This window comes from Neovison vison, chromosome 7 (assembly GCF_020171115.1).
Source record: "Neovison vison isolate M4711 chromosome 7, ASM_NN_V1, whole genome shotgun sequence".
Lineage (NCBI taxonomy): Eukaryota > Metazoa > Chordata > Mammalia > Carnivora > Mustelidae > Neogale > Neogale vison.
The window spans coordinates 115122585-115144289 of NC_058097.1; the positions used below are offsets into that span (position 1 = coordinate 115122585).

The 21705-nt window shown below is 41.0% G+C and overlaps 1 protein-coding gene across 1 annotated transcript in view; it reads right to left on the minus strand.

Annotated features, from left to right (window-relative positions):
• The window catches only part of CDON (cell adhesion associated, oncogene regulated), a 101617-nt gene that overhangs the window by 44652 nt on the left and 35260 nt on the right, over positions 1 to 21705 (minus strand). Inside the window, exons 2-8 of the mRNA XM_044258163.1 lie at positions 20521 to 20648; positions 18357 to 18629; positions 16750 to 16896; positions 15774 to 15917; positions 14418 to 14705; positions 12271 to 12540; positions 5276 to 5626 (exon numbers count right to left, since the gene is read on the minus strand). Coding sequence (XP_044114098.1) covers positions 5276 to 5626; positions 12271 to 12540; positions 14418 to 14705; positions 15774 to 15917; positions 16750 to 16896; positions 18357 to 18629; positions 20521 to 20599 — 1552 coding nt within the window. The 5' untranslated portion in view covers positions 20600 to 20648. The remainder of the gene's footprint in view (positions 1 to 5275; positions 5627 to 12270; positions 12541 to 14417; positions 14706 to 15773; positions 15918 to 16749; positions 16897 to 18356; positions 18630 to 20520; positions 20649 to 21705) is intronic.

Here is a 21705-nt window from a genome sequence, read left to right on the forward strand (position 1 = left end):
AGATGGAAGAAGAGTTTACTTATTTCCAAAGCAAGCCCTCTTTCTGGATAGAATCAAAGGTCGGCTTAAGAAATTGCCACTCCAGTAAATAAAATAAAGAAACAAACAAACAAAAAAACTGCCAATCTAAAGAAAAATAAAACAAGCCAACAGTCTTTATACGACTAAAAGTATCTACAACATCCAGAGAAGGGAAAAATACTTTGATTTGCACTGAAAAAATAAATAAGTTGCATTTATCATCCCCCGTCGAATTTACTGAGCACATACTATGTACCAAGCACTGTGCTAAACTCTCAAGGAATATAATCTCATTAAATTCCCCAAACAACATTCCTCGGTAGATAGCACCGCTCCTACTTTACAGATGAAGAAATTAAGGTTCTGGGAGATGGTGACAAGAGCTGGCAGAAGAATGTCAGCAGGGCGGCTGTCGAAAATGAGAAAGCCGTCTAGGAAAACAAATATGCGGCCAGCACCATGAAACCCAAGTACTGACAGCCTGCTTTCTCTAAAGTGCTATCTGTATTGGCAACAAAAACATCTCCTATGTTTGACCACTTGTGTAGAGGAAGGGAGCAGGGGAAACAATGTGAAAGGGTTTCTTTTGCACAATGAGGTCGGATTCCTGGTTTAGGAAAAAAAAAAAGGTGGGTGTGTTTTTAGGACAACCACGTTAGTTCAGGAGAGAAGCAGCAAAAAAAAAACAAAAACAAAAAAAAACAAAAAAAAAACTCAAAACAAAACAAAAAAAACAAACCCCAAAACATAGCTAACAGTATAGGGTCAGTTGTCAGTTTAAAAGAGAAAAGGTGTCCCAGACGCGTCCTCCATTAAAGAAAACAAAACGCCAGAGTGAAAATCATATAGGAGAAAACTAATTAAGTTCATGGAGACAAACTTCAAAATATTGCTTCTGGAGAGGCCCGCGTTTACCTAGTGAGTCAGAACACGGGCTGGCTGGGAAGGGGGTGAGCTAGTGCTGTTGCTGTGGCCAGAGGGACTTGAGCAACGGGTTCTAACTCAGCTGGGGCTCAGGGTGGAGAGAATGGCTTTTATTTTTTTAATTTATTTTTATTTTTTATTTTGTTATTAAATTTTTTGTATTAACATATAACATATTATTTGTTTCAAGGGTACAGGTCTGTGATTCATCAGTCTTAACACAATTCACAGCACTCACCATAGCACATACCCTCCCCAGTGTCCATCACTCAGCCACCTGATCCCTCCCACCCCTTTCCCCTCCAGCAGCCCTCAGTTGGTTTCCTGAGACTCAGAGTCTCTTATGGTTTGTCTCCCTCTCTGGTTTCATCTTGTTTCATTTTTCCCTCCCTCCCTCTATGACCTGCTGTCTTTTTTCTCAAATTCATCATATCTGTGAGATCATATGGTAATTGTCTTTCTCTGATTGTCTTATTTCGCTTAGCATAATACCCTCTAGTTCTATCCACATCTTAGCAAATAGCAAGATTTTGGGGGTTTTGCATAGTATTCATATATATATATATATATATTATATATATATATACCATATCTCCTTCATCCATTCATCTGTTGATAGACAGATGGTTCCTTCCATAGTTCTTAGTTCTTAGCAAATAGCAAGATTTGGGGGGTTTTGCATAGTATTCCATTGTGTATATATATATATATATATATATACCATATCTCCTTCATCCATTCATCTGTTGATAGACAGATGGTTCCTTCCATAGTTCAGCTACTGTGGACATTGCTGCTATAAACATTGGGGTGCAGGTGCCCCTTCAGATCACTACCTTTGTATCTTTGAGGCAAATACCCACTGGTCCCACCATGGACATAGGGTAGCTCTATTTTCCACTTTTTGAGGAATCTCCATGCTCTTGTAGCAGAATGGCAGCACCACGGATCATTAGTAGTTTCATGGATCCCCTGGGCTGGTTACCACTGGGAAATGGTATTCAGTTGGCCAAGAGTTTAAAGACCACAGGCCTCAACTGATCCAGAGGCAAGAGACAAACTTGTGCTCCAGCCGGGGTCTAACCATATTAAAGTCAAAATTCCACTTCTGCTCTTTAGGATGCAGTGAGACTTTGTGTAACTTTTATTAAGAAGGAGATTCAATTCCTTCTCCTCTACTATTTCCAATAATATAACTTGAATACTCATGAGCTACTAGACACAATTTATAAGGGCTCAATGCTACTTTCAAAAGGTTTTTTCACATATGTTACTTCAACTTATCTTCAAAACAACTCTGTGAGGGCACCCGGGTGGCTCAGTCCATTAAGCACCTGCCTGCGGCTCAGGTCATGATCCCAGGGTCCTGGGATTGAGTCCATGTGGGGTTCCCTGCTCAGCAGGAAATCTGCTTCTCCTCTACCCTTCTCCACTACTCACAATCTCTCTCTCTCTCACACATTCTCTCAAATAAATAAATAAAATCTTTAAAAAAAAAAACAACCTGTGAAATGGTCAGATGAGACATCTTTTTTAAAGGTAGGACACTTTTTGAATTGGAAAAGAGACTGATAAAAACACTACTTTTAATGGCAACAAATTTAATGACTCTGAATTGAAACTAATTACACAAGGAATATAACCAAACCTGTCAAAGCCCTTCCCACTGTGACCACTCACGCCAGCCACCCTCCCCAGACTGTCCCCACTTTAGTTCTGAGAGTTACAACCCACTCTATAAATATTTATACACCCAACACCTCAAAACCCAAGGTCTCTGCTAAGAGAAAAGGGGGAGAAGGGGTAGTCATCTCTCTCTTTGACCTTGCTTACTCCCCTCTTCACAAAAAAAAAAAAAAACAAAGTAAATAAGCTCTCAGTATGTTAGAATTTGATAAGGCTCAGACTCCTGTAAAGAGAAGTGGGTTGTTCTATATTGTTGTGAGCTTTGATGAACTCACCTGGATCTTAAGAACTACAGAGCATGCAAAAGAAGAAATACAAGGGCCACTTAGGTAGGATGTCAGTGATGGGGTGACTTACTATACATGATAATGGCATTTATCAAGACTTAAAATCCTTGGAGGGGGGGATCTTAAAGCTCTAGAAAGTTCTATCCTAAACAAGTTAGCTTACACACCTTCTAAGGGATTCAGATCTTTCATATTTAAAGCGAGGCAGTTAGACAAACTATCTAGTTCCATCAGCTACGACTATCCGGTCTATGCCTCCTGCTACCCTGTATTTACATGACACAATCACTCCATCCAAGCAGTGCCTGGGCTACACCTGTCTTACAGCTAACAAGTTTGAGTAGAGCCGCTCAAACAGATACGTACACACACACCTGTATTCATACACACACACATTTTTATATATGTATACCTTTATGCAGCACTCAACCACCTTCTTTGAGGATTCTTAAGATGACTAAATCAGTAACTATTCCTTCCGTCCCTAACCACTACCTGGGGTAATTACCATGTACTATTCATTAGATAGCAATAATTATAACCTAATACTTAGCATTTGAAGGTTTTCTACTGCCAGACACCATTCTCAACACTTCGCACATACGAATTCCTTCAATTCTCACGTCCACCTGATGGGGAGGGCCTTTGCTATGTCTGTTACACAGATGAGGAAATAAGCAGAAAGGAGTTCAAGGGTTTGTCCCAGGTCTCAAAGCTCCTAAGTGGCACAGCCAGGAAGCTAACCCAGCGTATAGGCTTAACCCCCGCAACACCTCCACCTCTGGCACGCACAGAGGGGCACAAGAGCATAATGGAAGTCCCTGGTCTTCCCCACTTCTCCCCACCTCCAGCTTCATCTGGAGCTAGAGGGTCCCCATGTGCATATGAATGAAAATACATGTATACACATCCAACCTCGTCTATTTCGCCTTCACTCCTGTGCAAAAGACTGCCCCCTGTCCACTCTCCTGGCTTAATGATTCCGGCCACTGGTGGTGTGGCCTGCACTCTGGAGGACAAGCCATGGAGAAAGAGCTGTGTGGAACCAGACTGTGAACTAATGAAAGCAAGGAATTCCAGAGCCCTGTCCTGCTCTACGGAGGGAGGAATATGGGTGCCAGGCTCTGGGTAAGCACAGCCCCTTGACCCTGTGGACTCTTTTGACCTGTGGGATCTGAGGGCCCAGGCAGGTCACACAAAGGCTACATGAAGCTCTCTAAAGCAGCAGCCCACGGCAGGGCCCCCATCTCCAAAACTAAGGGCAGTACTCTGCCTCTTGCACGACAAGTAAGGGGACAGTCTCCACGCCACTGACCACTTGCGGGAGAAGGCTGTTCTAAGTACTCACTGACAGAAGGTTTGGATTTGAATTAACCTTAATAATATTGATACTCTATACACTAGTTCCTCAAAAACTGTATAAAGCCTTTAAGACCTCCTCACCAAAAATCAGCAGAAGATCAAGAATGAATATTATATATGCAGCCATAAAAACAAAAACAAAAACAAAAACAAAACCCTGAAATCTTGCCATTTGCACTGATGTGGATGGAACTAGAGGGTATCATGCTAAGCAAAATATTTAGTCAATCAGAGAAAGAGAGTTATCATAAGATCTCACTGATAATGAGGAATTTGAGAAACAAGACCGAGGATCATAGTGGAAGAGAGGAAAAAATGAAAGACGAAACTAGAGAGGGATACAAACCGTAAGAGACTCTTAATCTCAGGAAACAGACTGAGGGCTGCTGGAGGGGAGGGGGATGGGAGGGATCAGGTGGCTTGCGTGGTGGACATTGGGGAGGGTATGTGCTGTGGTGAGAGCTGTGAATAATGTAAGACTGATGAATCACAGACCTGTACCCCTGAAACAAATAATACATTATATGTTAATTTCTTTTAAAAAAAGAATAAATGTTATACATTCCATTAGAAAGGTAACTCTGAGTAAGAGGTACTGTTTGATAGGACCAACGATTCCACTTTCCCAATGCTCGAGACTCTGGATACTGTACTTACCTAGGGCTCCCTTGAAAAAAATGTCTGCAATGACCATTTTCAGTAGCTTAGAAAACCAAAAGCATTAATCACGCAAAGAGGTCATAACTAGGGCTTGCTCCCAAAGGAGAGCTGTCCACAGGACAACCACAGCCCTAACTAGAAAAATCAGAAAGGGAGATTAAGGTTCATCCGTTCATGTGAAGACCAAATACCAAAAACTACAGTTCTGTATTTCACTATCATGGGGGGGCGGGGGATGATTGCTGGACTCATGAGAATAATAGGCTTCAAAGCACTTTATCGCCTACCATTGGAGGAAGCTGATCACCTGAGAAAAAACAAGAAAGGCCACTCACCCACTGAGAGGACTGCCTCTGACCGTGTGCTGCCATGTTCATTGGTAGCTTCGCAGGTGTATTTCCCGGCATGCTCCTGGGTGACAGCCTGAATGTACAGGGAGCTCGCGCCAGCCCGGGACATGATGAAGTAGACCGGCTCCAGGTCAAAGCCCCCAGGTCGTAAGTGTGATTTCCGGGATTTGGATCTAAGCACTTGAGACGGATGGCTGGTTATCAACCCATGCCTGTCGTACCAACGCATGACCGGGACTGGCATTCCAGTGGCGTTGCAGGACAAAGTCACAAAGTCTCCATCTACCACCTGCGCACTGGCTGGTGATGTAATTATAACTGGCTTGAGTCCACCGCCTGTTAAAAAAGTAATTCACACACACACAAAGTAAGAACATCATTGTATCTACAATGCAAAAAAACATCAATTCATCTTACTGTATAAATGTTCTCAACGTTGTGCCCAAGTAGCAGTTTTCAATGCATCTTTATACATGTGTTTCTTAAACAGTGTTTTTTTAACTGAATGTTAAATCAACATATACTCAACATATAGCATTAGTTGCAGGTGCACAGCATCACGATTCAACACATATATATGCTTTGTGAAATGATCACCGCAGTAAATCGAGTTAACAATTCTCTAAGCAGCGTTTTACATGCAGAACAGTAGGGAGAACATAGTCATTCACAGAGATAACAGTTTCTGCAAAGTCACGTGCGAAGAGTGATACAGTAATGATAGTAATAATTAAAACAAAGATAACTCGCTTCTTTTTAGTTCCCTTCTCAAATTTAGCAAGTAAAACTGCCCATTTAAAAAAAAAAAAAAAAGTAGAATTCTTTGGGCGCCTGGGTGGCTCAGGTTAAGTATCTGCCTCCAGTTCAGGTCACAATCCCAGGGTGCTAGGATCGAGCCCCGCATCGGGCTCCCTACTCAGTGGGTTGCCTGCTTCTCCCTCTCTCTCTGCCGCTGCCCGATTGTGCTTTTCTCTCTCAAATAAAAAAAATTTTTTTAAGTAGAATTCTTCATTCTAGGCTCCTAGACATCTCCTACTTAGACTTCCTGTCTCCTAGGAAAAAAAGAATGTATATAAAGGAATCTGTTGCAAGCTTTCCACCATGTAACCCATACACATCTGACCACTCTAAGTACAGAACAGGCAAAGCCAAAACCTCAGGCTTTAAACATGAAAACAGTGCAAAGGAGCATAAAACAGAATAATACTCCTTCACAAAAACGTAGTTAACTCCTGGGTCGGGGGAGGGAGGATATCTGATTACAAAAGTCCTGGGAGAGAAACCAGTTCTGTGTAAAAGTTGATGAACATATTTCTTACCAAATATGAACAACATATTATATAACAATATAACAATTTATAACAATATATTACATGAACAACACTTTTTTCCCAAACGACGGTGACACCAACTCTTTCCTTGTGGTCCTAGGTAGGTATCATTCTCTGGAGACTTTTTTTTAAGATTGATTTATTTATTCTAGAGAGAGAGAGAGCAAGAGGGAGAAGCAGAGGGAGAGGGAAAGAGAAACTCAAGCAGACTCCGGGCTGAACACAGAGCCCGACGTGGGGCTCGATCTCATGTCCCATGAGATGACAACCTGAGCTGAAACCAAGAGTCGGGTGCTTAACCGACAGTGCCACCCAGGCACCCCTGGAGCTATTTTTAAGTGCACCTACAATGGAATATTAATTACAAATGGCATTTTCTCCAGTGCAGCCTTTTCTTCTTCTGGCCCTACTTCCTACATTTCACAAAACCATCATTTGGTATATTTCTGAATTTTTTTTTTGAAGATTTTATTATTTATTTGACAGAGAGAGATCACAAGTAGGCAGAACAGCAGGCAGAGAGAGAGAAGGAAGCAGGCTCCCAGCTGAGCAGAGAGCCCAATGTGGGGCTCGATCCCAAGACCCTGAGATCATGACCTGAGCCTAAGGCAGAGCCTTAACCTACTGAGCCACCCAAGCGCCCCACATTTCTGAATTTTTTGCCAATCTAGTCAGTGTAACAGCTTGCCTCACTGGGCATAACCTGCCTCTCCCTGAGTACTAATGAAGTTGAACATCTTTTCACCTGTGTCACTGATATTTTCCCTCCCTTGTGAAATGACTTTTGTACAAATTTTTTATCTCTTTTGTCATGGTTCGGAGTTCTTCAGAAATTCCAGATACTGTTCTTTTATTAGTTCTACATGTTACTAGTAGCTTCTCACAGTGTATTGCCTTTCTTTCCATTTTTAGTGGTATCCTTTAATAACAAAGATGTTCTAACTTCAATGGAGTTGCATCAATCTTTTTTAAAAAATTAGCTCAAAGTTTCTTAAGTTTTGAAACCCAATCAGATAGACACTCTCCTGTATTTTCTTTTCTTTTTTTTTTTTTAAAGATTTTATTTACTTATTTGACAGAGAGAGATTACAAGTAGACAGAGAGGCAGGCAGAGGGAGAGAGAGAGGGAAGCAGGCTCCCTGCTGAGCAGAGAGCCTGATGCGGTACTTGATCCCAGGACCCTGAGATCATGACATGAGCCGAAGGCAGTGGCTTAACCCACTGAGCCACCCAGGTGCCCCTCTCCTGTATTTTCTTCAAAAATTCTGCCATCTCGGGGTGCCAGCGTGGCTCAGTCAATTAAGCATCCGACTCTTGATTTTGGCTCAGGTCATGACCTCAGCGTTGTGAGATCAAACCCCACATCAGGGCCCCCGTGCTCAAGAGGGAGTCTGCTTGGAATTCTGTCTCTCACTCTTTTGCTGCCCCTCCCCCAATCCCACTCACACTCTATATATAAATAAATAAATTTGTTTTCTTTTTTTGTCATCATTCCTTTCATAGATGGGACTTTAATCCACCTGGAATTTGTCTTTGTATACATTATGACTTAGGTATTTAATTTTTCCTCATTTTGACGACCAGTTATCCCGCATCAAAACTTGAAATGGATAGCCTCCTCTTCGTCAACAGCAATGTGACCCAAGTCAAGTCCTTACGTGCAAATGTCTCTTTGGTGGTCTCTGTCTCATTCTAAGAGTCTATCTGTTCCTGCACCAGTACGATATATTTTAATTGCCACAGATTTTTGTGTACTAATATCTGTAAAAACAAGTCCCCCATGTTCTTTTTCTTCTTCTTTTCCTATGTCTTAGCTATTCTTGGGCCTTTGCTCATCCATATAAATTTCAGAATCAGTTTGTCAAGATTCTCAAAATATTCTGACAGGATTTTAACTGAAATTGCACGAATCTACAGCAGAGGTTTTGAAATGACCTGACAGCTGTCTAATACTGAATTTGGGTTATCCACCAACTGGTCTACCTTTCTAAGTCACCTGGGTCTTTTTAATGTTGCTAATACTGAAAGATGACTTTTAAATTGTATTTTCTGTTTGTTGCTGCTTATAATGATTAATTTTATGTGTCAACTTGATTGGGCTAAGGGATGTCCAGATAACTGGGCGTGTCTGCAGCGGTGCTTCTGGAAGAGATCAGCATTAGAGCTGGTGAATAGAGTACAGCAGATGGCACAGCCCATCATGGGTGGGCACCATCCAGTCTGCTGAGTGTCCTGTAGAATGAAAATGCAGAGGAAAGGTGAATTCTTTCCCTGCTAAAGTTGATCCATCTTCTCCTGCCCTCGGACACCGAACATCAGCCCTTCTGTTTCTCCAGCCTTCGGACTTCGGTCAGGACTCACACCATCAGCTCCTCCTCCTCCCCACAAACACATCACACTACTGGCTTTCCTCCTTCTCCAGTTCCATAACCATGTGAGCCAATTCCTATAATAAATCACCTCTTTTTTATATTTTATATATTCTATTGGTTTTGTTTCTCTGGAGAAACCTAATACACTGGCATATAGAAAGACACTGACTCTTGCTTGTTGGTCTCCTGCCAGCCACCTTGCTAAATGCTTTTATTATTTCTAATAATTTGCCAGCAAATTGAGAATTCTCTATGTTGGCAATCACGGCAATTATAAATTAATAATGATTTGGCTTCTTTCTTTTCTTATCCTTATATAGTTTATTTTTCTTGTTATTCCGTGGTTAGAATCTCCAGTATGATGATAAACACAAGAGATTTTAAAGAGAATGTTTCCAGTATTTCACCACTAAAAGTGATGCTTCTGGTAAGTTTCTGTTAGATACTTTTTATCAAATTAAGAAAATTCCCTTCTATTTCTATTCTTCTATGAGCGTGTAACAGGGATACTGAAATATGTCAAATTTTTCCGCCTCTGTTGATATAATCATATTATTTTCCTTTTTTTATTCAATCAAAAGGATGAGTGACACTTTAAATTTTCTGACAGATTCCTGGGATAACTCCTTAAACAAGATAGATTTCCTTTTCTTATATGTGGATGGCTTGCTAATATTTTACATAGGATTTCTGCATCTGTGTTCATAAATGAGACTGACCTTTGATCTTCCTTTCTTCTGCCATTCCTTTGTGATTTTTAGAATCAAAATCATACTGACTGGAGAGTTCCCATTTTCTACTTTTCTCTGGAAGGATTTGTGTAATATTTGGAATGGCCTTTTACTTAAAAGCTTAGTAGAACTCTCCACAAAACCTGCTGGCCTGGTGGTTTCTCTGTGGGAAGATTTTAAACTCCTAATCAGTTTCCTCCAGATAGTACAGAACTATTCAGGCTTTTTAATTCCTTTTAAGTCACAGCCTTACTAAACTGTATTTTTCCTAAGAATTTGTCCATTTTTGCCTATATTTGTAAGTTATTGGCACAAAGTTCATCACATTCTTAGTTTTAGTCTCTACAAGACTTTTACTTTTTGTTCCTGTTATTATTTATTCGTATTTTGCCAAAGATTTATTCATTAGATTTTACAAAGAACCAACTTTTTCTTTATGGATCCTCTCTCCTTTATCTTCATTTTCTGTTCAACTGATTTCTGCTCCTATCTTTATTATCTCTTTTCCTCTGCTTTAAATCTCTTCTGTTATTTCACTTAAGCTCACTAATTTTCAGTCCTACCAGTTTTCTTATGAAAAAAACTTTTCTTTATAAGCATTCAAGGGCACACATTTCCTTCCAAGTTCCATTTTTGCTATATCCTACATGATTCGATCTGTGGCATTTTCATTACCAAAGTATATTAAATTTCCATTATAGCTTTTTTTTTAACTCCACTATTGAGGAGTATAATTTTACATTTCCAAATACATGCCAATTAAAAATTATTTACTATTAACTTCTAAAATAATTGCACGAAGGTCAGAGAATTGGCCTGCATGACACTGACTGTTTAACACTGGAAACAGTTATAACTCATAGACAAAACACTGATTTCCTAATATATAAAGAACTACCAGTCCACAAGAAAGAAGACCAACAATCTAATTTTTAAAATAGACAAAAGACAATGAAAAGTCAATACATGGGAAAGCAAATTCAAATGATTCATACCCGTGAAAAGAAGCCCAAATCACCATAATAGAAGAAACATAGATCCTAAGGTACTTTTTTTAACCTAGCAGATTGGCAAAGATTTAAAAAACAAATAACACCCTGCCTTGGTGAGGATAGGAGGAAACAGGCAGTTAAGAGTATAAAGGTCGGGGGAGGGTATGTGCTTTTGGGTAAATTGGAAGGGGAGATGAACCATGAGAGACTATGGACTCTGAAAAACAATCTGAGGGGTTTGAAGTGGTGGGGGGGGGGGGTGGGGGGGGTGGGGGGGTGGGAGGTTGGGGTACCAGGTGGTGGGTATTATAGAGGGCACAGCTTGCATGGAGCACTGGGTGTGGTGAAAAAAATAATGAATACTGTTTTTGTGAAAATAAATAAATTGGAAAAAGTGAAAAAAAAAAAAAAGAGTATAAAGGTCGGTAAGAGTATAAAGACCAGTAATAATTTTTTTTAAAAGACTTTATTTATTTGACAGAGAGAGAAATCACAAGTAGGCAGAACAGTAGGCAAAGAGAGAGGAGAAAGCAGGCTCCTGCTGAGCAGAGAGCCCAATGCGGGGCTCGATCCCAGGACCTGAGGATCGATCATGACCTGAGCAGAAGGCAGAGGCTTAACCTCCTGAGCCACCCAGGTGTCCCAACCAGTAACAACTTTGCAGAGCAACTCAGTGATATCTACCCACATTACCAACACATACCTGCTTTTATTCAGCAAGTTCATTTCTAGGAACTTATTGTACAGATATTCACACCTGTGTAAAATAATCTATGTAGAGTTGTATAACTCCTTAAAATGGCAAAAGATTAGAAATAGCCATCAATAAGGTACTAGACAAATCATTACAACTATATCATGATATACTAATAAGCAGCAATTTGAAAAAGGAATGAAAGACTCTTTAATACAGGAAGATATCCAAGATATATTAAGTGAAAAATGCAAGGTGAAGAATACACCAACGTTTAGGGGAAAAAACAAACAGATGTTATTAAAATGAACACAGACATGTTATGTGTGAGTGATCCTAAAGGCACATACAAGAATATTCAAGAAACTGATAAAACAGGGCCCCTGGGTGCCTCAGTGGGTTAAAGCCTCTGCCTTCGGCTCAGGTCATGATCCCAGGGTTCTGGGATCAAGCCCGGCATCGGGCTCTCTGCTCAGCATCCCTCTCTCTCTGCCTGACTCTCTGCGTACTTGTGATCTCTGTCAAATAAATAAATAAAATACTTAAAAAAAAAAAAGAAAGAAAGAAAGAAAAACTGATAAAACTAGTTAGTTCTAAAAGCAATATGGTTGGCTGGGGAATAGGAATGAGAGATTTTTACCATATGCCTTTTAAACTAGGTAGTAATTGTTTAAAAAAAAACACTAAAAAAATTTTTTTCCAATGAGGTTGGTGGAACTAGAAAGGAACGTGGGAAATAGGCATTAGTTTTGGTAATAGGATTACACCTTTTTAGTAAAAATGTTATATTTTCAACCAAAACAAAAGCTTACCTGTAAAAGTAAAACTCCCTACGATTGCCTGCGGGACCCAAAACCTACCTTTTTCAATCTCAAGTCTCCCAGTAGACTGTATGAATCCAATCCCATTATCTGCTACACACTGATACAGTCCCGAATCTTCCAGGGTCACACCACTGATTCTCAGTCCATTTCCCGCAGTGAGATGTCGTGGGGAAGGACGAACAGGCTGCGCGTTATGGAACCAGGTGCGGTTGGGAGCTGGGTTCCCGTGAACCTCACAAGTGAATTGTACTGTGGAGCCCAGAGAGACGGTCTGATCCTGTAATCCTTTTGAAATTGACGCATTTTCTGAAAATCAAACAAATAAATTAAACTCGAACCCCTAAGAGGTACCTTCTGAAATTACCACACGAGACACAGAAAATCTTTCCTCTACCAGTAACTAGTTGAAACCAAATTGCATTGTTCACTCACATTCTCCCATCCGCTGTGGTCATCAAGAAAAAATTAGAAATATATTTGAACTTTCTTCTAATAGGGATAAACCATATGTTACTAATATGTCATTGTCTCTTTTTCTAGATCTCTCAACCCACTTAATTCACACACACACACCCCCCTTGGGTTTTTCTGAGCCTTTGTTTCAGGTGATTTGTTTAAAATAAATAGTTTCCCTGGATTTCACACTAAACAAGAGCCAAAACAGAAGAACGCTTATTTGCAAGTTAAATTCTTTACAGGGTCATTTCTGCCTTAAGTTGTTTTTGTTGTTTTTTTTTTCCTTAAAGATGTTATTTATTTATTTGACAGAGAGAGAGATCACAAGTAGGCAGGGAGGCAGGCAGAGAGGGGAGAAGCAGGCTCCCTGCTGAGCAGAGAGCCCGATGGGGGCTTGATCCCAGAACCCTGAGATTATGACCTGAGCTGAGGTCAGGACCTCAGCAGAGGCTTTAACCCACTGAGCCACCCAGGCGCCCCCTGCCTTAAGTTTAGACAGATACTTTAAAATCCATCAAGTCACTTACACCTAGCAAAGCAAATCATTTACCAACATTTGTAACATATGCCCAAGTTATTTGATTATGCATATTAATCTAGACCTGATTTTCACTGCACTTTAAAGCTCACCCGCCATACCCTTCCTTATTTCCTGTGTTACTAGGTCAGGCCATTGTTGCAAAGAAACGCATGTAGAAGTTTATGAAAACTATCTTTACTATGAAACCATTTACTACCTACTATTTCTGGCTTGCATGAAAATCTGTTTTGATGACAGAAAACATGTTCTGCTGCTAGACATGAGGTAGGTAGCTGGAAGAAAGGAAAGGAGAAGCTTTGAGATACAGTGTATATATAGAAATGTGGGTGGAAATAATGCAAATTTTATGAGCCAGATACAGTAAAAACATCCCAAAAGGGAAAATAAAATCAAATAGTTTTTTTAATGTTTTTTTAAATTTATCCACTTGACAGAGAGAGAGCGAGCATAAGCAAGGGGAGGGGCAGAGGAAGAGGGGGAAGCAGGCTCCCCCCTGAGCAAGGGCCTGATGTGGGACTCTATCCCAGCACCCTGGGATCACAACCTGAGCCGAAAGGGATGCTTAATCGACTAAGCCACCCAGGTGCTCTGAAATAGATTCATTTTTGAGATGACATCTCTCAGTCAGTACTCTTAGTTACTACTGCCAGGTACTGCACACTGATACAGCCCAGACTCTTCCATCCCCCTGAATTCCCATCTCTGTCCTCCATGTCATGAGGAAGGAAGAACAAAGTCTGGATGATATAAGCAGGTTGGGGGTGAGGTTCTCATGAGCATCCCAGGTGAAATGTTCTATGCCACCAAGAAATACTGTGAGACTCAGCTTGTTCTGACTACTGGTATAGGTGTTTCCAACTAGTCCCTGTTTCATTGATAGTTCCCAAATAGCACCTGTGTGGCTCAGTTGGTTAAGTGACAGCCTTCAGCTCAGGTCATGATCCCGGAGTCCCAGGATCCAGTCCCGCACTGGGCTCCCAGCTCCGCAGGGAGTCTGCTTCTCCTTCTGATCTTCTTCCCTCTCCTGCTCTCTCTCACTCTCTCTCTCTCTCTCTCTATCTCTCAAATAAATAAATAAATAAATAAATAAATAAAATCTTAAAAAAAAAAAGATCTTCCATTCAAGGATCAGTTGGGCCAGGAAATCAGCCTGACTTGAAATCGAGTTTAATAAGGAACACCTTACCTAGTACATTAACCATGTAAGTCACACGTTGTATGTCTCCAGACTTGTTTCCCACTATACAAGAATAGTTTCCAGAGTCCGCTGGGTCAATGCTGTCTGTGGCAAGATGAGAATACAACCTTCTCCAATTGCTTCCCGGCACAGCGTCCTGACCATCCTTTAGCCAGTGCACTTGAGAAGCTGGGACCCCACGCACCACACACTCCAGCGTGACAGGGCTATGAGAAAGGACAGCTAATGCCTGTGACAGGGTGGGGTGCAGAATGTGAAAATCCTCTGAAGAAGGGCCTGGAAAAAGAACACAAAAGATTTTTTATTATTAAATATTCACGTCCAAACTCTTCCTTAGCAAATGTGTGAGAGCCTTCCCAACTTCCCATTTATTCTTCTTTATGCTACGAGGTCCGACTTGTAGCTATTCATTTTTAGTTGAGAATTAAAATTAAAACACCTGGTGACCCTTTAGAGCTATTTCTGAATTAGTGGTTGAGAAAATGTTAAATTTCTTTTTTTTTTTTTTAAAGATTTTATTTATTTATTTGACAGAGAGAGATCACAAGTAGGCAGAGAGGCAGGCAGAGAGAGAGAGAGAGAAGCAGGCTCCCGCCAAGCAAAGAGCCTGATGCAGGGCTCGATCCCAGGACACTGAGATCATGACCTGAGCCGAAGGCAGCGGCTTAATCCACTAAACCACCCAGGCGCCCCGAAAATGTTAAATTTCTGACAAGACCAGAAACCACTACTTTGTTGTGCTTTGACTATTAGTTCTATCCCAGTTCAGCTACCATAACCTGCAAGAGAAAAACACGTATTTTTTCATAATTCACAGTTAGCCACCAATTTGATTACCATGGATATAAAGTTACATTTTCTCTGTAATTTCTTTTTACTTGAGTGAAGGGTCAAGTTCTCCATATGCTTTCCACTCCGTCAATCTTGACCAAAATTCTCTTCTAAAAATCCATTATCTTTTAAAAACATGTTCAAGGGCGCCTGGGTGGCTCAGTAGGTTAAGCCTCTGCCTTTGGCTCAGAACATGATCCCAGGGTCCTGGGATCAAGCCCCGCATCGGGCTCTCTGCTCAGCAGGGAGCCTGCTTCCTCCTCCTCTCTCTGCCTGCCTCTCTGCCTACTTATGATATATCTCTCTCTGTCAAATAAATTAATAAAATCTTAATAAATAAATAAATAAATAAAAACATGTTCAATACCATTCCATAATGCATTTATGTATTTAATGTTTTATAAGACTCTCTTACGATAAGCAAAGAAGATGAACTCTGATTTCCCAATGTTTTATAAGGAAGGCCTCTGAGGTAAGTTCTTCCTAGTTACCATTATTCTCCCAAATACTTACGACTCACAAGAAGCTTTCGGCCAATGGGTTCAACTTTTAATTCATTTGTGACGGGATTAAAAGCTGCACATTTATATGATCCCTTGTCTTCTAAAGATACATTCAAAATCTGAAGATTTCCCGACGGAAGGATTAAGTAATTCTCTGAGGAGAAAAGGGAATGCAGTTAAGCCTCTAGAAGATACCAATCACAACAAACGAAGGTTGATAGTTGTGCTTTAAATTTAGACGTGAGTAGAGCAGCAAGTAAGCAGTCAGGAAAAATGTATTAAATGAAAGAAAGGAAAAGTCAAGGCCGGGGTGGGGGGGAAACGTCAACAGTACTAGAGGAAAAAAAATTAAACCCATCAGAAACATCTGACAACAGATCATTTGTTGAGAACGCTGAAAGCACAGGCATATTTAGAAAAAGAGACAATGACCACGGCTACCACCTTGAGCAGACCTCCACCTATAGCACTGATTCCCAGGGTCCATTAATGCCTATTCTTTCATTTTTTCTCAACAAATCCTGCCAGCAAGGGCCCAGTCACAGGTGCCACAGCAATCAAGAAGGCAGACAAAAGCTTAACACTCACGCAGCCAACATTCCAGCGCGTGGCGGGGGGGGGGTGGCAGAGAAAGGGGTAAATAAGCAAACAAAACTACATATAACACAATGCTGTGGGAAGAAAAAAGAAGAAGAAGCCAAGTAAAGGGGACAGAGAGCAACAGAGCATAATATTTTAGATGGGGGCCATGACAGAGGTCTTCTCAGTAGAAGAAATATGTGAGTAGAGACCTGAATGAATGAGGCTGTAATTACTTATACACTGTAGCCACCTGTGCTTGTCTCCACTTCTGAGACCAGAGACAATCAATATAGCTTATGCATTATTTTTTTTGTATGCACCGTCCCTAGCACACAGAGCTCAACAGCAGGCGAATGACATTTTATACTATGGGCGCCGCTGGGTTTTTTTGTAGAAGGTCTCACCTGTGGAATGTTTCAGCCACTTTCCCCGGATTTTATAGCGCACCTCGGCCTTGGGGTTACTATCTGGTACCTTGCAGCCAATGAAACCAGTACTCTTTTCTTCTGCTGTAATAACATGCTTTGTTGCTGAACTGAAGTCACCGAGAACTAAAAGATGTAAATAAATAAGTAGAAAAATAAATAAATACGAACTTGAACTCTCTTCCCCAGAGAAATTTAAAAAACCAAGAGCCACAACTGCCAACATGGCCATTAGTGGCAGCCGATCTCCCTTTACAGAATGGTGTGATTTTTTTATCTCAGAAAGTAGCTGGGGTAGGGCTAGAGCTAAGTCATGGCAACCTTTTCCAGAGGTCAGTGCTTCTAGGAGACTACAAGAAAAGCAATCGGCTCTTAAAACATCAGGGAGAGGGGCACCTGGGTGGCTCCATGGGTTAAGCATCTGCTTTCAGCTCAGGTCACGATCCCAGGATCCTGGGATCAGGCTCGTATCCAGCTCCCTGGGCAGCAGGGAGCCTGCTTCTTCCCTCTCCCTCTGTCTGATGCTCTGCCTGCTTGTGTGCACGTACACTCTCTCTGTCAAATAAATAAATCTATTTAAAAATTAATTAATTAATTTAAAAAGGTCAGGGAGAACTATAAATTATAGTCCTCCCCATTCTGTTGAGATAAACCCTTTTCAAATCCAGTCCCTCATCAAAACTCACGTTCCCTATGCATCTTTATTCTGTGGGTAGTTACTCACACTGCAATAAAATGGTTCACAGGAACGAATCTAGGACATTGAAAAACCAAGCAGTGTTATCATTTCTCTCTCGATCCCTCTCACTACTTAAAGTTCGCTACAGATGGAGTCACTTTATTATCTCCAAGGCTGAAAGCATTCGGCCGCCTGCCACTAGGAATCCGGCCTTCCAGTGTGTGTCTTGGAGCGGTCCATGGGTCACAGCTCTACAAAAACATTTACTCTTCTCGGTTATGACAAACTCACGACTCCTGGGGAATCCAGATTTGTTCTGTAAATAGGGGTGCCCTTACAAAGACATTTTCCATTACTGGAAGCCATCACCATTTGAAAGGCAGATGGCTCAAACCTACTAAGAAAACCACCACATTCCAGATTTTCCATAAGTTCAATACTCAACATTCCTTTTGCTACGGTCAATTATTTTTTTTTCCTGCTTCTTTAGCCTGGTTTCAATTACATAAATTAAAATCACTCGGTAATCAAGACAAATAAGACCATTAGATATGAAAGATAAAGGACTGCAGGAAACAACTGAGTATCAAAGGAGACAACAGCTTTTTTGTTGCTGTTGCTATTAAGGGCTTTTAAATATTCACAAAGGAATTCAGAATTCGCGTTAGAAAACTGTGTTCCTAACAAAGGAGAAGTTATTTCCATGCCCGCTATAGAGGAAGACATGAGGTTAGGCTCACAGAGGTTCAAGGACATTTCCCCCAAGTTAAACACACAGCAAGAGTCAAGGCTGGGATGAGAACTCCAATGCGTTTACTCCATAGCCCACGCTCGGAATTCCCTCTATAAACAACGCAACGGTAATTCTAGGAAAAAGCATAGATATCAGAGACAAAACTCAACTCACCAGCAGTGGACACTGTCGCAGGGCTGCTGACAATGGCACCGATGCTATTGTTGGCGACGCACTGGTAGGAACCCGAAAGGGAGGGATTAAGAGACAAGATAGTCAAAGTCCCCTGATGAATCTTAATCTGTTCCACGTTTCTATCCAGTCTTTTTCCATTATGCAACCATGAGATATGAGCAGTCACAGGTTTAGCAGAACAATGTAGTACTACAGGTCCACCAAGTTTCTGGACAGCGGACAGTGGCTCAGAAATAAAATAAGGTGCCAACCCTATAAGGAAACATTCCCCATGTGCCAAGGGGCAGGGGGAGTGGGAGAGAAAGGAGGTAAGGGGAGAGAGAAAGAAGAGTATATTGAATACATTTCATCTCAATCTATGTAATTACAGGCAAGCCCTTATTTCAAAATAACTGTTACTATTCTTAATGCTTGTAAAAGTTCTAGGAACATTTTTATACACCCGTTTTTGGAAGGAAAAAAGGGCAACATGTTAACCTAAGACTTAGTGATTAGGGTAGAAGAGGTGAGAAACCTTGTGATATAAATCAGACAACATACCAATTCTGTAAGGAGAAATGGCAAATGGCTCTTTTTATGAAGTGGTTTCTAGGGAATGCAAGTTAAGAATCTGAAAAATTGAAGCTAACTTGCAAAATAAAAAGAATTCTCTCCTACATCAGCAAGGATTTGATTTTAAACTAAGTTATTCTATAAATAATGGCTACGGTCTTACTACTTCCCTTTAATATAAAACAATGTCCAGTCATGCTGAAATACAAAGTCTGTCCTTTTCAGGAGGTGTAAAGCTAAGTACAGTGTCAATTTTAAGTTTTATTCGGTGTTTAGAATAGTTTTATATGTGACATCATTTCCTCAGCAGCTTGGGGGAGAGGGTGCATTCTTGCGCCAACGTATCAAAAGAGATGTCCCCAGCCCACCCAAAAGGGTGGGGGGAACAAGAATACTGTTAATCTGGCGGGATAAACTACTTGAAAGAAAAAAAAATCAGTAAGTTGCTAACCCTACTTTCACAGGAGATTTCACTAGAAATGAAGATTGAGGGACGTGCCTCTCTTGACTAAAACCTGAGGTGGTTTGTTGAACAAAAACAGAAATAAAACCAGATCAGCTTTTTGGCTTATAAAAAAGTCATACAGTATTCTTTTTTTTTTTTTTTGAAAGATTTTATTTATTTACTTGAGAGAGAGCATGAGAAGGGAGAGTGGGAGAGGGAGAAGCAAACTCCCTGCCGAGCAGAAAGCCCAATGCAGGACTTGATCCCAGGACTCCAGGATCATGACCTGAGCCGAAGGCAGTCACTTAACCAACTGAGCCACCCAGGCGCCCCGCCATACAGTATTCTCAACAGTGATAATAAATATTACTTACTGAATAAACATCGCTTGTATTTCTATATGACTTCTATAGGAATTTGTAAATGAATCTAAAATTATAAGAATGCCTGAGGGCCGTGTGCTGGGCACGGGCTTATGTACACATTTAACAATCTATGTTTTTAAGCTTTTCAGTAACAGAAAGTGGAGAGAAACTCAGACAAGGTTATGTGAGAAAGTGGCAGTTCTCTCCAAGAACCAAGTTCTCTCCAAGCTGAGTCCTAATACATGCTGATTCTAAAATTTCTTCAGTGGTGTGGAGTCAGCATTTTATTCCTGTTACAATTTCCAAATTCAGACATTCGCAACATATCCTCTTATTGAAAAGAACGTCATAGGACGATATTTGTTTTTAAGGCAACAGGAGGAATAAATTTTAAGGACAATAATGGGAAGTCCTGTCGAGGCCCAGAAGCACTACCAAGAGATCCTGAAATTGCTGAATGAATCCGTTTCTAAATCATTCAGCTGGGTCAAAGAAATCTTAGAAATGTCTTTGGAAACTATGATTGCCGGTGAGGATTTGAAGCTGAAGTTTGTTTCTTTATAGGATTAAGAAGAGGAATAGTTGGAAGTTTGGACAAGACCATTCTTGGGGATTAAAGGACACACGTATGGTGGCCAAGCACGGAGTCATGTAGAGAATGGCGGAATTGCCGTATCATACTCCTGAAATTAATACAGCACTGTATGTTACTGGAATTAAGATTCAAAATTAAAAAACAAAAAACAAAAAACAAAACCCACAACCATTCTTCAGCTCTTACCTGAATTCACAGAAGGGCACAGAACCATGAGAGTAACAAGGTACAGCAGTGTCTGTAAAGGCCAAGGATCTGGATGCATAGCGCCAGATTACAGAAGCAGGCAGGACAGACTTCCGGGCGTTGGCTCACTGAAAGACGTCCAGAAAAAAGAAAGGAGGAAAAGGTCATCTACACCCCCCAAAACAGCTGAAATCTTGTATCTGAAAAGTCCCAGTTGTGAGCATGATGGCTGCCATTTATTTTGAAAGCTCTGTAGAGAGTGTGGCAGATACAAGGCATTCGATGACCTGTATCTTCCCAATTCACACTAATCTCTAGACACTAAGCTAACAGGAATTCTGCTCATCCTTCCAAGGCGCTAAGACAGTATCTCCTATTAAACAGAATTCATCGCTTTACATGAATACTTGATTCAGCTGCCTGTATGCATTCGTTAGTACTTGTACAAGCATCTAAAATTCACCACCACCAAAATGCATCCCCCCCTTTGCAGTCCTAAAACAGAAACAGTAAAAAACAGAACAAAACAAAAAAACCAACAAAATAAAAACAAACATTTACATAGTGTTTCGTATGTGCCAGACACCATTTCAGTGCTTTTTGTAGACCCACAGACCACTATGGTGAGACTAGACGGAACTGTGGCAGGAAGGGAAGAGGGAGACCAAGTAGGAGGTAATGTAGTCACTCAGGAGAGAGATGAGCACAAGGTGGTTCAGACCTGTGAGTCAGCTGCGGAGGTGGTAAGGAAAGTGGACTCAGAATATATTCTAAAGGTAGAACTGACAGAATTTGTTCAACACGTAGCTAGAGGGTAGAACTGAAAGATGTGTCAAGGATAACTCTTAGTGGGGTGCCTGGGTGGCTCAGTGGGTTAAAGCCTCTGCCTTTGACTCAGGTCATGATCCCAGGGTCCTGGGATCGAGCCCAGCATCGGGCTCTCTGCTCAGCGGGGAGCCTGTTTCCTCCTCTCTCTGCCTGCTTGTGATCTCTGTCTGTCAAATAAATAAATAAAATCTTTAAAAAAAAAAAAAAGAAAGAAAGAAAAAGGATAACTTTTAGTTTTGGGTGTATCAGAATCCACAACAGCTCTGTTTACTGAAATGGGGAAGCCCAGAAGGGGGGAGATGGACTGAAGAGGTTAGTCAGCCGTTCTGTTTTGGGAAGGTAAGTCTGAGATACCCA